Consider the following 14,655-nt stretch of genomic DNA (forward strand, 5'->3'; position numbering starts at 1 on the left):
AAATGAAGCAGTCACAACAAAATTAAATCCACTAGCTAGAGGACTAAGAAAACAAAAATACAAAACACAACAGCAGCAAAAACCCTTGGGTTTGTTCCCAAGATTTTCTTTCCAAACAAATATTGATCTTATTTAGCATTTCAGATAATATTCACAGTCTCATGGTTACATGACAAAAGGGCTTCAGAAGGATTAAACTACACAACACTATATTAATGTTTTAAATCATTTACCACAGTCTACATGTCTTGAAAACATTCTACTATTAAAATGCAATGTCAAATTAATTACTATTTGACCTTTTTTATATTTCTGAGACATATGTTTTAACTGACACTACAAGAAAAATACAGACCACAAAATTGTAATTTCTTATATCTTGAGTAAGTAGCTCTAGGGCATGTGATTTCATGGCCATATATACCCTGCTTTAACGATCAATGTCTTCTACTAATGCCTCAAGATTTTTGCAACAGGCTTTAACCTCCTCAATTGCAGCCATCCAATTATCATAAATAATTTTGTCATAAATTGCATCATTAACTTCCCTAACTACCCCCTCTTGCTGAGATTCAAGTGCATCACCTGAGAAAAATAATACTGATCTTGGAATTATGTAAGTACGTAAATTGTGACCAAGTAAAAAATCATCATTCCTATCCCCTCCATTTAAGCTGATTCCATGAGGAGAAAAGAAATTGAAGAATGAATCCTTGGGAAAACTTTCAGTCACAGTTCGTATTGTTCCCCAGATCCGATGTTTCTGCTTCTTCTTGACGGTTCTCAAAGTGACATTCTTTCCTTCATTCCAATCAATCTCACAGCCTGTGGAATACTCAATTGCAGTTCCCCTATAAGGATGGGGATCATAATATGCTAGCCTTGACTTCAGCACATAGGTCTTTGTCAACAGTTCATTTTTGAAATATTCATTGGGCTTGAAGTGAAATTCTAGTGTGAAACTGAGAGGCTCACCAGGATCAGAAAGCTTCACTTTAATATCTGTCAGGAGCTTCAGAATAGGCTCATCATATTTCTTAATCAAAGGAGTGAGTGCTTCCACGTTTTTTAGAACAGTCAGCCAAAAATCTGGAATTCCCTTAGGATCCTCTTCTTTATTCTCTTCTCCAGTAGCCTCAGTGTCATCATCTGCTTCCTCCTCTTCCTCTTCCTCAATGGCATAATCATAATAATAGTCATCATAACCATCATCCTCATCACCATACTCATGTACCATGCCTTCCTCATTATCATGCACATCTTCCTCATCCTCCATGTCTTCTTCATCATAGTCCTCACAGTCTGGTTTATATTCACATTCCTCTTCTGTAGGTTCATAGATAGCATTGATGATCTGTCGTCTTTTTTCCAGTAAGGGTTGATACATTTCAGCAAACTTTCTTTCAATGTCATGAAATTCCCTCATGAATTTGGATTCTAAATTGGCGGCTCTAGTTTGGAGCTTTTTAAGGGCTAACACTCGGTACTTAACTTTCACAGGTAGACTTTCAACAAAGTCTGTATCTAAAAGATAACCGATGAGCCCTTTTGGACGATCTGGGTCTGGGTTCTCCTCAGTGTCTTTCTCCCCGTCTTTCCCGGATCCTGCAGCAGCCTCTTCACCTTTTCCCCCTTCTACGCCAAGCCCGGCAGCGGCTTCTTCACCACGCTCCCCCTGATCTCCAGGCCCAGCGGCAGCATCTTCACCGCACTCCTGAGGTTCCCCAGGTGCCTCCATTATTATCTTACTGTCAGCCTCTTCTGGACTGGATCCTGACAGATCCTTGTAGTCGGCGGACTCGGCCATTTTTCAAAGGACCGGACACGCCTAAGGTGGCTATCAACGAGATTAGATCTCACCTCCTTGGGAAAAGACTCACCAAAATGTCAGAAGCGGCTGTGGCCTGGGCAGAGATGGAATGAGCTGTGGTGGCCGAACTGCGGGAGCGACAGTGGGCGCTGGCTGGATAAAAGGCGGTGCTCAGGTTTGGAGAGCCGGACTGAAGCAGGGGCAGCCTGGGCTGGGTTGCAGAGGGTGGCGATGGTTGCAGTGACCGGTCCTGAAGGAGCGGGCCAGAGACTGCAGAGAGCCGCAGTGAGGAGACGTATTCCGCAAGCAGCTGCTGCAGCAAGAAAAAAGAAATAAAAACGGTGCCGCAATATGATTACGCAGCTGTCTCTTGGCTAAATTTTCTTGGTGCATACAGCTTGCTGCGTCACCCTCTCCCCTCCCACAACTCTGCTCTAATCTTATTTGTCGGGATGTAGTGATTGACAAACCCTGAGCCAGTAAATTATTAGATCTATCATGTTTCCAACTCCTCTTACCTTCCCAGGTTCACTAATATGGCTGATTCATCCAATTTCCAGTCATCCTCAAACCCATTTCTCCACGGAGTTTTCTGGAAACCCAATGTTCATTAGTTTATTCATTCAGCTTTTGGCTATTATATTTTATAATTTCAAAAGCGCTTAGAGAAAACAATAACAAAAATGTCAGAACTGGAGAAGGCAAGGCACACATTCCTCCTAAAGCCATCCCTTTGATTTTAGCCTGGAGCTCTGAGGACGGAAGAGGTGCGTGGTAGAGGAACTTACAAAGAGACCCTAGGAGGTTTAAAAATACCAAAAATTAACATTGTTGGACTTTGGATGCTGTAACCACCAGTGACTTAAATATTCAATATTCTGTATTTTCCAGAAGCTGTATGATTTTTAAATCGGAAAATTATTTTATATTTTCTGCGGGGTGGGGAGGGGGAGAAGGAGGAGGTGAGATACAGATGAAGGTGAAGATCCTTTGATAAAGAGTCAGTGTAGTGTATCCATCTACATGACTAGTGGACACACAAGATTTAAGTTTACCATTGCCTGGTTTATCACTAATCCCAGTACTAAACTGACATTTTACTTCCTCTTTCTTGATCTTGCTTTAAAAGCCATTGAGAATTTTAAAAGGAAAAGCCAAAATGTGAAGTAATATTTTTTTTAAAAAATCACTTTTTTGACATTTTCAAGTTAGTGGAAAATAATCTTAATCTTGGCATTGAAGAGATATAGATTATTCATTCATAAGATGGTATAATGCGCAGTAACTAAAAGTTTCCTCTACGTAGGAATCATTGGTGGTGTTCATTTTGTGAAAATTTTCCCTGCTGACTATTTATTATTTGAACATGCTTTAAATTTTTAAGTGTCTATTATTTTTCAGATTTAAATAATACTTTGGGTTGTATTCCTATCAGAGATGAACACTACTTATATATTTTATTTATTTCCAGATTCTGTCAGTTTATAATCACATTGTTTTTTACTTATTATATTTCTGTGTACTGCATAACATTACAGTATTTATAAAATTCAATTTTTAGGCTTATTGCTTAGTCTGCTAGTTCTGTGGTTATAGCCTCACCCATTAAAATATTCCCTTTTCTGGTTTTATAGTTGCAACATTCCCTGTAATTTTCTGATAATAAAGATATGTTCATTTTAGAAAATTTGCAAAATGAGGACATTTTTAGGGTACAACACTAGTAATCTCACAACCCTTAGAATACCAATGTGGACCTTTTCTTTTTAATTTGTTTATACATATGTTTGTGTTTAGGCTGAAGGTTTTAAAAAATAAAACTAGATAGACTAGTTTATAAACTTTTTCTTATTACCATATCCCAATGTCCTTAAATACTCTCCAAGAATGTGATTTTAAAATAAAATTCATTGTTACTTAAATATGTTACGTAGTAAAACTAAACTACTATAAAGGACAAAGAGAAAGTATCTTAATTTTAAGACTGATGAAAAGTTTTAATCATCTATTAATGTTCTTATTAATAAAAAAAAGACTGATGAGCCCTCAGGGTCATACATGTAACCATAGAAACCACAAGGGGAATGATGTGTTTCATTACATAAAACAAAAAGATATGACACCAAAGCATAGGCAACGACAACAACAACAACAAAGATAATTTGAACTTCTTCAAAATTAAAATTTTTGTTGTCAAAGGACATTACTATCAACAGACATCAAAGGACATTACTATCACAACTTTGCCTTTTCTGGGTATTTCATATAAATCCAATCACACAATGTGTGGTCTTGTACACAACATGGGAGAAAATATTTGCAAATCATGTGTGTAACAGAAGATCAATATCTAAAATATATAAAGAGCTATAAATCAATAATCAAGAAACTACAAAAGCAACTTAAAAATGGACTAAGGTCCTGAATAGAGATTTCTCTAAAAAGAAACAAGTGGCCAATAAGGATATGCAAGAATGATCAATATCACTAATGAGAAAACGAAAATAAAAACCACAATGAAATACTATTTCATATCATATCCATAGCTTTTAAAAATGCAGAAAGTGGAAGTGCTGTAATAATGTGAATAGTGGAAAGCAGTATGGCAGTTCTTTGAGATATTAAACATAGAATTACCATATAATTCAACATGAATTGGTTGAATATCCAAAAATTTGAAAGCAGGGTCTCAAACAGATATTTGACACCCACATTCATAGCAGCATCACAATAGCCAACAATTAGAAACAGCCCAAATGTCCAGTGATAGATGACTGGGCAAATTGTGTGTGTGTGTGTGTGTGTGTGTGTGTGTGTGTGTACATGCATTCATGTGCCCTGTGCAGTGGAATACTACTTATCCTTAAAAAGGAATTAAATTCTGACATATGGTATGACATAGAGGAACCTTGAAAACATTATGCTAAGTGAAATAAGCCAGATTCAGAAGAGCAAATATCATATGATTACACTTAGGTCAGTTTCCTAGGTTAGTCAGATTCATAGAGACAGAAAGTAGAATCATGGTTGCCAGAGTATAGGGGCAGAGAGGGAATGAAAGTTACTGTTTGGTGGGTAGAGAATTTCAGTTCAAGAAAATGAAAACATTCTGGAGATAGATGATGATGATGGGTCACAACATACTTCAATGTCCATGAAATGCAAACCTAAAAATAGTTGAAATGGTAAATTTTATCTTATGTATAATTTACCATAATAAAAACATTGAGATAAAAACCAACACAGATATAAATAATAAATAAAATGAGAACTAAGCAAACTATGTATATAGTAATATATATGCAAAACTGGTAAGTGATTAACATATAAAATCATTGTCAATGGCTAAAATTTAAAAGTCTAACAGTTCTAAATTATGGCAAAGATGTAGAGAAATTAGGATGCATAGATGTTGAACAAAAAATTGTTATTAAAACTTTGGATGCCCTTCAGTGGATGAATGGATTTAAAAAATATGGCATATATACACAATGTAATTTTACTCAGCAATAAAAGAGAATAAAATCATGGCATTTACAGGTAAATGGATGGCGTTGGTGAAGATAATGTTAAGTGAAGTTAGCAAATCTCCCAAAACAAATGCGGATTGTTTTCTCTGATATAAGGAGGCTGACTCATAGTGGAATAGGGAGGGGGAGCATGGGAGGAATAGATGAATTCTAGATCGGGTAGAGGGAGGGAGGGAATGGGAGGGGGCAGGGTAGTAGCAAGATGATGGAATGTGATGGACATCATTATCCAAAGTACATGTATGAAGACACAAATTGATGTCAACATACTTTATATACAACCAGAGATATGAAAAATTGTGCTGTATATGTGTAATAAGAATTGTAATGCATTCCACTGTCATTTATTTTTTTAAAAAAATCAATTAAAAAAAACTTTGGAAACTGTTTGGCAGAATCTACTAAATCTAAACACAGGCCTCCCCTAGGACCTAGCAATTTCACATTTAGGCATACACTCAAAAGGCATGTACAATGTTATGTCACATTTATTTATTTTTAAAATAACTCTACTGAAACATATATTGTGTCACATGTAATACACCCTTATCAAGTGTACAAATCTAGGATTTTTAATATTTAGCAAACTGTACATTCATGACCATAAATTAGTCTTAGAATCTATTGTCCCACTATCATCTTTCATGAACAGTTACTCTTAATTTCCATTGCAGCTCTTAACTCCTGCTATGAGCACCACTAATCTACTTTCTGTCTTCACAACTTTGCCTTTTCTGGGTATTTCATATAAATGCAATCACACAATGTACAGTCTTGTACACCCAGTTTCTTTTATTTAGAGAATAAAGGTCTTTGAGATTTACCTACGTCACAGCATATCTCCATAGTGGGTTCCTTTTTAATTTTGATTAATATTTAACTATATGGATATAGCACATTATGTTTAATTTTTCATCAGTTGATATACATATAGGCTATTGCCAAATTTAGTTAGTATGAATTATGTTGCAATAAACTTTTGTGTGCAAGTCTTTTTAATTTTAGCCATTCTAGTGTGTATGAAATGCTTTTCCATTGTGGTTTAATTTGCATTTCCCTAATGACCATCTTTTCATATGCTTTTTAGCTATTCATACATATTTTGGTATGGTGTCTTCACATCTTTTGTTTAGTTTTAAACTGGCTTATCTTTTCATGATTGAAGTGTGAGAATTCTAAGTATGTGCTAAATATGTCTTTATGAAATATGTTTTGCAGTACTTTCCACCAGTTTGTTGCATGTCTTTTAACACCTACTAACATGGTGTTTCTGAAGTATAAAAGCTTTGAAATTTGATAAGATACGATTTTTCATTTTTAATGGATCATATTTAGTGTCATAATTAAGAACACTCCACCTAACCTAAGGCATTAAAGACTTTCTCATACGTAGAGAAAGAACAGGAAAAGTGCTCCAAGAATGATGGCATAGCACTTCTCTTGTTCCTTCTCAAACTGCAGCATCAGTTTTCTAAGCAATGATAGTAGCTCTTCCTTTTCTCCATCAAGTTTTCATAGCTTTCCCTTTGAAAAAAAGCAGCCCTTCTCCGACTGAATCCAAGACTTTGGTAGTTCACTGAGACACAATACTAATGGTTCCAACCACTGGTGTGTGATCCATATCCATTAGAAGTGTTGTCATTGAGGATTATAGCTAACCCATGTTTCTCAATAAACTCCTCCCTTTACTGAAGTTCATCCCTTTTATATTGCAACAAACTGGACATGCTTCTGCTTTGTAAATCCTTTGATTTTCCTTTCTCAATAGAATTCTATCACCTGCTCCTCTTTTCTTCAGTAACATTCTTGAGGATGTCTACCTGGTTGGTAAAATTATTCTTCTTGATTTAAATGCTCACTGAAAACTATACCTTTTTGGATTTTTTTCCTGTGCTTCAAACACTATGGTAATTCAGTTAATGAGGTGTCTGGATCTATGAAGCTGTTGGTGTCACCACTTCCTCATCTGGATGAGTTTCCACTTAGAGATTTGCTGCCAAAGCAGAATTTCAACTTGAAGGCCTTGTGTCATTTTCAGCCTACAGTTTGTCAGGTTTTTCATCCAGCTCATTTTTTGTCACATTTCTCTCATGCATATATCTCATGCTCCTGTCCAGGGGGCCTATTTTACTGCCAGCCTTCCCTCTCCAGCAATATTTCTCAGAACTTCATCTTCCACAGAAAATTGACTTTTCACTTGTGTTCTATTCCTTGCAGAACCAGAATTTCCTTCATGTTTTCTTAATAGTCTTTAACTCAAAGTGCTTTCATTGATTTCCCCTTGTCTCTAGGAATGGGCTGTGGCTGTGGGGTAGCCAAAAGAGAGCTGTGAGGCTTACCAGTGGTCAGTGAATAGAAAGGAGGAAAGCAAGAGGTATAACCAAGACTTGGTCTCAGGTACCCAGTCTATCTGGTTTGGCTGAACACAGCTTCTCTGGTACAGGAGGTCAATCAGTCAGTCATGCCAGTGTCTCTTTGGTTCCCCAGTGAGACAGCCGGGAAACTGGCTTCTGGGTGAAGCTGCAGCCAAAGCAGCAACAGTGGCAGGTGGGACAGGCAAAGGAGGAGCAGCAGGGGTGGGAGGGAGATCCGGTTTTCAATGCCTTTACAGATATATCTAGAAGTGAGATTGTTGGAGAATATTGTAGCTGTAGTTTGCTAATTTTATATTTGTGTGTGTGTGTGTGTGTGTGTGTGTGTGTGTGTGTGTGTGTGTGGTACTGGGAATGAGGTGTCCCCCAAAAGCTCATATGTGAGAGAATGCAAGAAGGATTAGAGGTGAAATGATTGGATGATGAGAGCCTTAACCCAATTGGTGTGTTAATCCCCTGATAGGGATTAACTGAGTGGTGATTTAGGCATGTAGGTTGTGCCTGGAGGAGGTGGGTCATTGGGGGAGTGCCATTGGAGCCTATATTTCATCCCTCATGAATGGAAAGGGTGCTGTCTCAGCTTCCTGGTTGTTATGTCCTGAGCTGCTTTCATCCATCATACTCTTCTGAGATGATGTCCTGCCTCACTTTGGGCCCAGAGCAATGGAGTTGGCCATCTAAGACCTATAAAACACTAAGCACCAAGTAAACTTTTCATCCTCTAAAATTGTTCTTGTCAGATCTTTTCATCACAACAGCAAAACAACTGATTAAAATAAAATGCCTAACACATGCTAGGCAAGCACTCTATTTCTGAGCTATGCTCTCAGCCATGGTTTTGAAGTTTTATGGACTCTCCATGCTGTTTTCCATAATGTCTGCACTAATTTAAATTCACACCAACAGTGTACAAGGGTTCCTTCTTATATTTGCCAACATTTGTTATCTTTTTAAAATAAAAATTATCTTAGCATCTTTTGATTTGCATCTCCCTGATTATTATGCATGTTGGGCACTTTTATGTCTATTAACTATTTGTATATATTCTGTGGAGTAATGTCTATTTAATTCCTTTGCCCATTTTTAATAGAGTATTTTTTTGCGTATAGGCATGGTTGTGTTATAGGAGCTCTGGCTTGCAAATATTTTCTCCAATTCTATTGGTTTCCCTTTAATTTTCTTAGTTGTTTTGCTTTGCAAAAGCTTTTTTTAGTTTGACATAATCCCACTCACCTATTCTTGTTTTTGCTTCTTGTACCTTTGGTGTATGTCCGGGAAATCATTGTCAAGTTCAAAGATTTTTCTCTATATTTTTTCTAGGAGTTTTAAGTTTCTGGTTCTTTAAGCCTTTAATCCATTTTGAGCTTTTTTTTTTTTTTTTTGGTGGTGGTGGTGTGAGATAATGGCCCAATTTCACTCTTTTACATGTGGATATTCAGTTTTCCCAACATCATTTATTGAAGAGACCATCTTTTTTCCATTGTATTTTTTTGTTTCCTTGTCAAAGATCAGTTGACTGTATGTAAATGTGTTTATTTCTGTGATTCTTTTTATTTTCTTTTTTTCTCTTCTTTTTTATTTATTTTTTTCCAGTACCATTGTGTTTCGAATACTGTATCTTTGTAACATATTTTGAAATGAAGGCATGTAATGACTCCAGTTTTGTTCTTGCTGAAGATTGCTTTGGCTATTTGGGATATTTTGTAGTTCCATATGAATTTAAGAATTTGTTTATTTATGCAAAAACATTATTGTGATTTTAATATGATTGCATTGAACCTGCAGATTGCTTTTAGTATTGACATCTTAACAATATTAAATTTTACCATCAAGAATTTGTGACATGTGGTTTGTCTTTTTAAATTTCAGCAGTATTTTGAAGTTTACATTGTACATTTCTCTCACCTTGGTTAAATTAACCCCAATTTTATTATATTTGATGCTATTATACATAGAATGCTCTTCTTAATTTCCCTTTAGTATTTCCCACTGTTAGTATATAGAAATGTAGCTGATTTTTGTTTGCTAATTTTATTTTTCACTACTGTACTGAATTCATTTATTAGTTCTAACAGTTTTTTGTGAAATATTTCTTCTAAATCTAAAAGCATATCATCTGTGAATATGAATTAATTTTACTTCTTTCCAGTATGGATGACTTTTATTCATGTTTCTTGCCTAAGTGTTCCAGGTAGAACTGCCTGTAACTATGTTGAAGTGGAAAGTGAGCATCACTGCTTTATTTCTTATCTTCAAGGAAAATTTTCAATCTTTCACCATTGGGCATGGTGTTAACTGTGGATTTTCTGCTTGTGTTTTTATTATGTTGTGGTAATTTCCTTCTATTCTTAGTTTGTTAAGTGTTTTTTTTGTATCATGAATAAATATTGGATTTTGTCAAATATCTTTTCTGCATTAATTAAGATGAACATGTGAGGATTTTCTCTGTATTCTGTTAATATGATATATTACATTGATTGATTTCCTTATGTTGACCATCTTTTAATTTCAGAAATAAATCTCACTTGGTCATGAATCATATACCTTTGAATATGTTGCTGAATTAAGTTTGCTGATATTTTGCTAAGGCTTTTATATCATTGTTCATAAATAATACTAGGCTATAGCTTTCTATTTTTGCATTGTCTTTACTGGCTTTGGTATCAGGGCTATCCTGGCCTCATAAAATGAGTTAGGAAATGTTCTTTCATCTTAAATTTTTCAACAGAATTTGAGAAGGGGTATTATTAATTCTTTTTTTAATATTTTATAGAGTCTGGGATGGGGTTGTGGCTGAGTGGTTTAGCATGTACAAGGCCCTGGGTTTGATCCCCAGTATTGCAAACAAAACAAAATATGAATGTTGGGAAGAATTCATCAGTGAAACCATCAGTTTTAAGGGTTTTTATTCATCACAAAATTTTTGATTGCCAATTCAATCTCATTATGAGCTGTAGACCTATTCAGGCTTTTTATTTCTTCATGTGCCAGTCATGGCATGTTTTATGTTCCTTGTGCTTAGTCCATTTCATCAAAGTTATCATGTGTTGGTGTACATTTGTTCATGGCACATTCTTATAATCATGCTCATTTCTGCAGAATTGGTATTAATGTCTCCATTTTTAAATGATTTTACTAATTTGACTCTTTTCTTTTTTCTTTGTAAATTTAGTTAAAGGTTTAACAATTTTGTTAATCTTTTCTAAGAACTAAGTTTTGGTTTTGTTAATGTTCTCTATTTTTTTAAAAAAAAAGCTATTTTGATTATATCTGGCTTAGTCTTTGTTATTTCAATCTAGTGGTTTGAGTTTAGTTATTCTTTTTCTAGTTTCTTGAGTTGTAAAGTTAGGTTGATAATTTGAGATCTTTTCTTTTGTACTATGTTTATTGCTATAAGTTTTCTGTCATTGCTGCTGTCAGAGCATATCATAATTGGTAAAGGATTTTTGTCTCAAAATTTATAGGCAACACTGATATTTAATTTTGGTTTTGTTTTTTTCCAGTTTTAGTATAGTGGTAATGCTGGACTCCTCGAATGAGTTAAGAAGTACCTTTATCTTCAATGTTTTAGTACAATTTTTTGCAAAATGGTGTTAATTCTTTAAATATTTTATAGAATTCACCAGTGAAGTCATCTGATAATTGGAATTTTCTGTTCTAGAAGGTTTTTATTATTTATTCATTCTCCCTTTGAGTTATAGTTATCTTCATATTTAATATTTCTACATGATTCAGTTTGGTGTGTCTAGGAATTTTCCCCATTTCATTCAAGTTATACATTTTGTTAGCATGCAGATATTCATAATTTTATCTATAATCCTTTTTATTTCTGTAAAATTGTTAACAACATCACCCTTTTCATTTGTAATTTTAGTAGAGTCTTCTCTTTTTCATTGGTCAGTATATCTAAATATGTCAGTTTTGTTGATCAAATTTTGGTTTCAAGGATTTTTTCTCTATTGTTATTCTAACCTCTATTTTATCTCTTCTAATCTTTATTATTTCCTTTTTCTATTTCAGATAGGAAAAGTATTACAAAAATACATTCATACTGTCTTTTATATTTACCTATGTAGTTATTTTTCCTTGTAATCTTTATTTGTTCTTGAGGATTTGAATTAGCCTCTAGTGACGTTTCTTTTCAAGCTGAATGTCTCCTTTTTAGTGTTTATCAGTTTTTGCTTACCTGGCAGTGTCTTAGTTTCTCCTTTGTTTTTGTTTTTGTTTTTTAATTTTTTTGTAGTTGTACATGGACAGCATGCCTTTATTTTATTTATTTATTTTTTTAAAAAATATATTTTTTGGGCTGGGATTGTGGCTCAGCGGTAAAGCGCTCACCTAGCACGGGCATGACCCAGATTCGATTCTCAGCACCACATAAAAATAAAGGCATTGTGTTGTGTCCATCTACAAAAAAAAAAAAATATATTCTCTCTCTCTCTCTCTCTCTCTCTCTCTCTCTCTCTCTCAAAAAAAAAAAAAAAAAAAAAAAAAAAAAAAAAAAAACAACGTTTATTTTTATGTGGTGCTGTGTGCTGGGCAATCACTGTACCACTTGAGCCACAACCCCTGGCCTTATTTATTTTTATGTGGTGCTGAAGATCAAACCCAGTGCCTCATACGTGTAAGGCAAGCGCCACTGAGCCACAGCCACAGCCCTCTCCTTTGTTTTTGTAGAATAATTTTTTTGAACATAAAATTCTTAGTGGATAATCTTTTTCTTTTAGTACTTAAATGTATTATTTCATTGCCTCATGGCCCTCAAGGATTCTCATGAGAAATAAGTTGTCAATGCTTTGGTAATTCCTTTTATATGATAAATCTTTTTCATTTTTCCATATTTTTATTGGTACATTATAATTGAATATAATGGTGTGGTTTCTGTTATGTATATAGTACATCCACACAATAAACAAATTGATTTGGCCAGTATCCCTCCTCAGTTTTTCACCTTTTCCTCCTCTTCTTCCTCCCCTAGTCCCTTTCCTCTACTAATCTCCCTTGATTTTCATCAGACACCCCCCCTTCTTTTCCTTTTTTCTTCTCTAGCCTCCAATGAGTTCTTTTTCACTTGCTGCCCTTAAGATTCTCCTCTGTCACTGCCTTTTGCAGTTTGACTCTGATAAAAGTATGGATCGTTAGGATTCTTTTGAGATTGTTCAAGTTGGAATTTGTTAACCACATGGATTTGTGGATTAATGGATTCTCACTAAATTGAAGAACTTTTCAGCCATTATTTCTTCAAGTACTTTTCTGTGTCTTTTTCTTCCTCCAACTTTTATGGACATTTTGGGACATTTTATGGTATGCCATGGAAGCTTTGTTCATTTTTCTTTATGCCTTTTTTCTGTTCCTCAGGCTAGATAACTCAATTGATCTATCCCCCAGTTCACTGATGATTTTTTTCTTCTACCAGTTCATATCTATTAAAACTCCTGTAGTAAATCTTTCATTTTGCTTGTTGAAATTCCCAACTCCAGAATTTCTTCTTTGTTCTTTTAAAGTGGTATCAGGACATTTATTGGTATATTATAATTAGTAAGATATTTTCCTTTAATTATTTAAACATAGTTTTTTAGTACTTTGACCACGTTTATATAGCTGATCTGAAATAATTATTATATCCAACATCTGAATTCCCTCAGGGACATTTTCTGTTAAGTGAATATTTTTCTGTATATGTGGCATACTTCCAGGTTTCTTTGCATGTTTCTTAATTTTTTGTTAAAGACTGGACATGTTAAAATTGATTGATATTATCTAACATAGGACGACTTCTAGTCATTGTTTTATTTTTACTCTTGTTATTTTTTCTTTTCTTTTTTATTCTTTTTGTGGTGCTGAGGATTGTACCTAGGGTCTCACACAAGTCAAGCAAGCACTCTACCACTGAGCCACACTTCCAGCCTTTATTGTTTTTTTTTTCTTGATGTTACTTATTTTCTTAGTAATTTTTCCTGAACTAATTCTGTAGATTATAGATTCTCTGCGGGATATAACCATTGAGTCTCTTTTAGCTGGTTAAGTCACTGACTTACATGTAATTATGGTTTCCTAGGGGTCACCTCCACTTGGTACTGTTTATTGGTCAACTGATAATGGTAAAACATAAATTTGTTGAGATATGTCTTCTACCCTTTACGGAACTGATCTGCAAATTTCAGGTGGCATACATGTTAGTCTCAGCTTTCACTTCCTATACATGCAGAGCCTCAAGTTCAATCAAGGTGGGTTACTAAAACCTTCTTTGCCAGGTCTTCCTGGGCATACACTCAGCCCTTTGCATGTGTGCAGGTTTCTGAGTCCCGCAGGATTATGTCAGAACTTTTCACAGTTCTCAGTGGTTTTCTACCTTTCCAGATAATTAAAAATTTTGTCCAGACTATTGTTTGCCTCAACTGAAATCATTATCTTGGGCATCCGTGGTTTTACCACCAGATTTCTACTGCTCTTGATAATACTTTGTGTAGAAGTCTCTTTTTTCATAGGATTGAGCTCTGAGTCATATCAAACAGCAATAGTGCCTGGGAAAGGAGATTTTCCAGAGGAGGTGCTCATTTAGACATAATGTTGACTTTTCTCTGATTAGACATTTTTAATGGAACTCAAAAGATTAGTCTCGTAATCTTTGAAACTTGTTCTGAAACTTGTCTGAAAACTTGTTCACTTTTCATTCTACCATTGAGCTGGGAAGGAGAATGGGGTAAGAACAGCTCCAACTTAAAATGCCACAAACACTACTTTCTTATGATAGTTCACTAATTTTTCTTGAATAAACATGTTTTAGTTTCTCTGTGCCTTTGGATAATTTGGGGTTTTTAATGTTAATTTTCATATTTCTTAAATGCTTGCTTTTAATTATTTTGAAAGTATTTTGTCAATTTTATGTAAAAGTGTATTCATCCCATTCTCCATTTTACTGGCATCTTTATAAATAATGTCT

General features: G+C 34.8%; 2 protein-coding genes across 2 annotated transcripts in view; both read right to left on the minus strand.

The window, feature by feature from the left end:
* Window positions 1–430: 430 nt before the first annotated feature.
* Window positions 431–1,807, minus strand: Nap1l2 (nucleosome assembly protein 1 like 2). The gene has a single exon (XM_026379678.2). It carries the CDS (start codon window positions 1,805–1,807, stop codon window positions 431–433), a length of 1,377 nt encoding a protein of 458 aa, XP_026235463.1.
* A 49-nt stretch (window positions 1,808–1,856) lies between these two features.
* LOC144250687 (trypsin V-B-like) overlaps window positions 1,857–14,655 on the minus strand; it is a 28,823-nt gene continuing 16,024 nt past the window's right edge. The window contains exon 6 of the mRNA XM_077793642.1: window positions 1,857–2,123. Within this exon, the coding sequence (XP_077649768.1) occupies window positions 1,857–2,123 (267 nt within the window). The remainder of the gene's footprint in view (window positions 2,124–14,655) is intronic.

This window comes from Urocitellus parryii, chromosome X, assembly GCF_045843805.1.
Source record: "Urocitellus parryii isolate mUroPar1 chromosome X, mUroPar1.hap1, whole genome shotgun sequence".
NCBI lineage: Eukaryota > Metazoa > Chordata > Mammalia > Rodentia > Sciuridae > Urocitellus > Urocitellus parryii.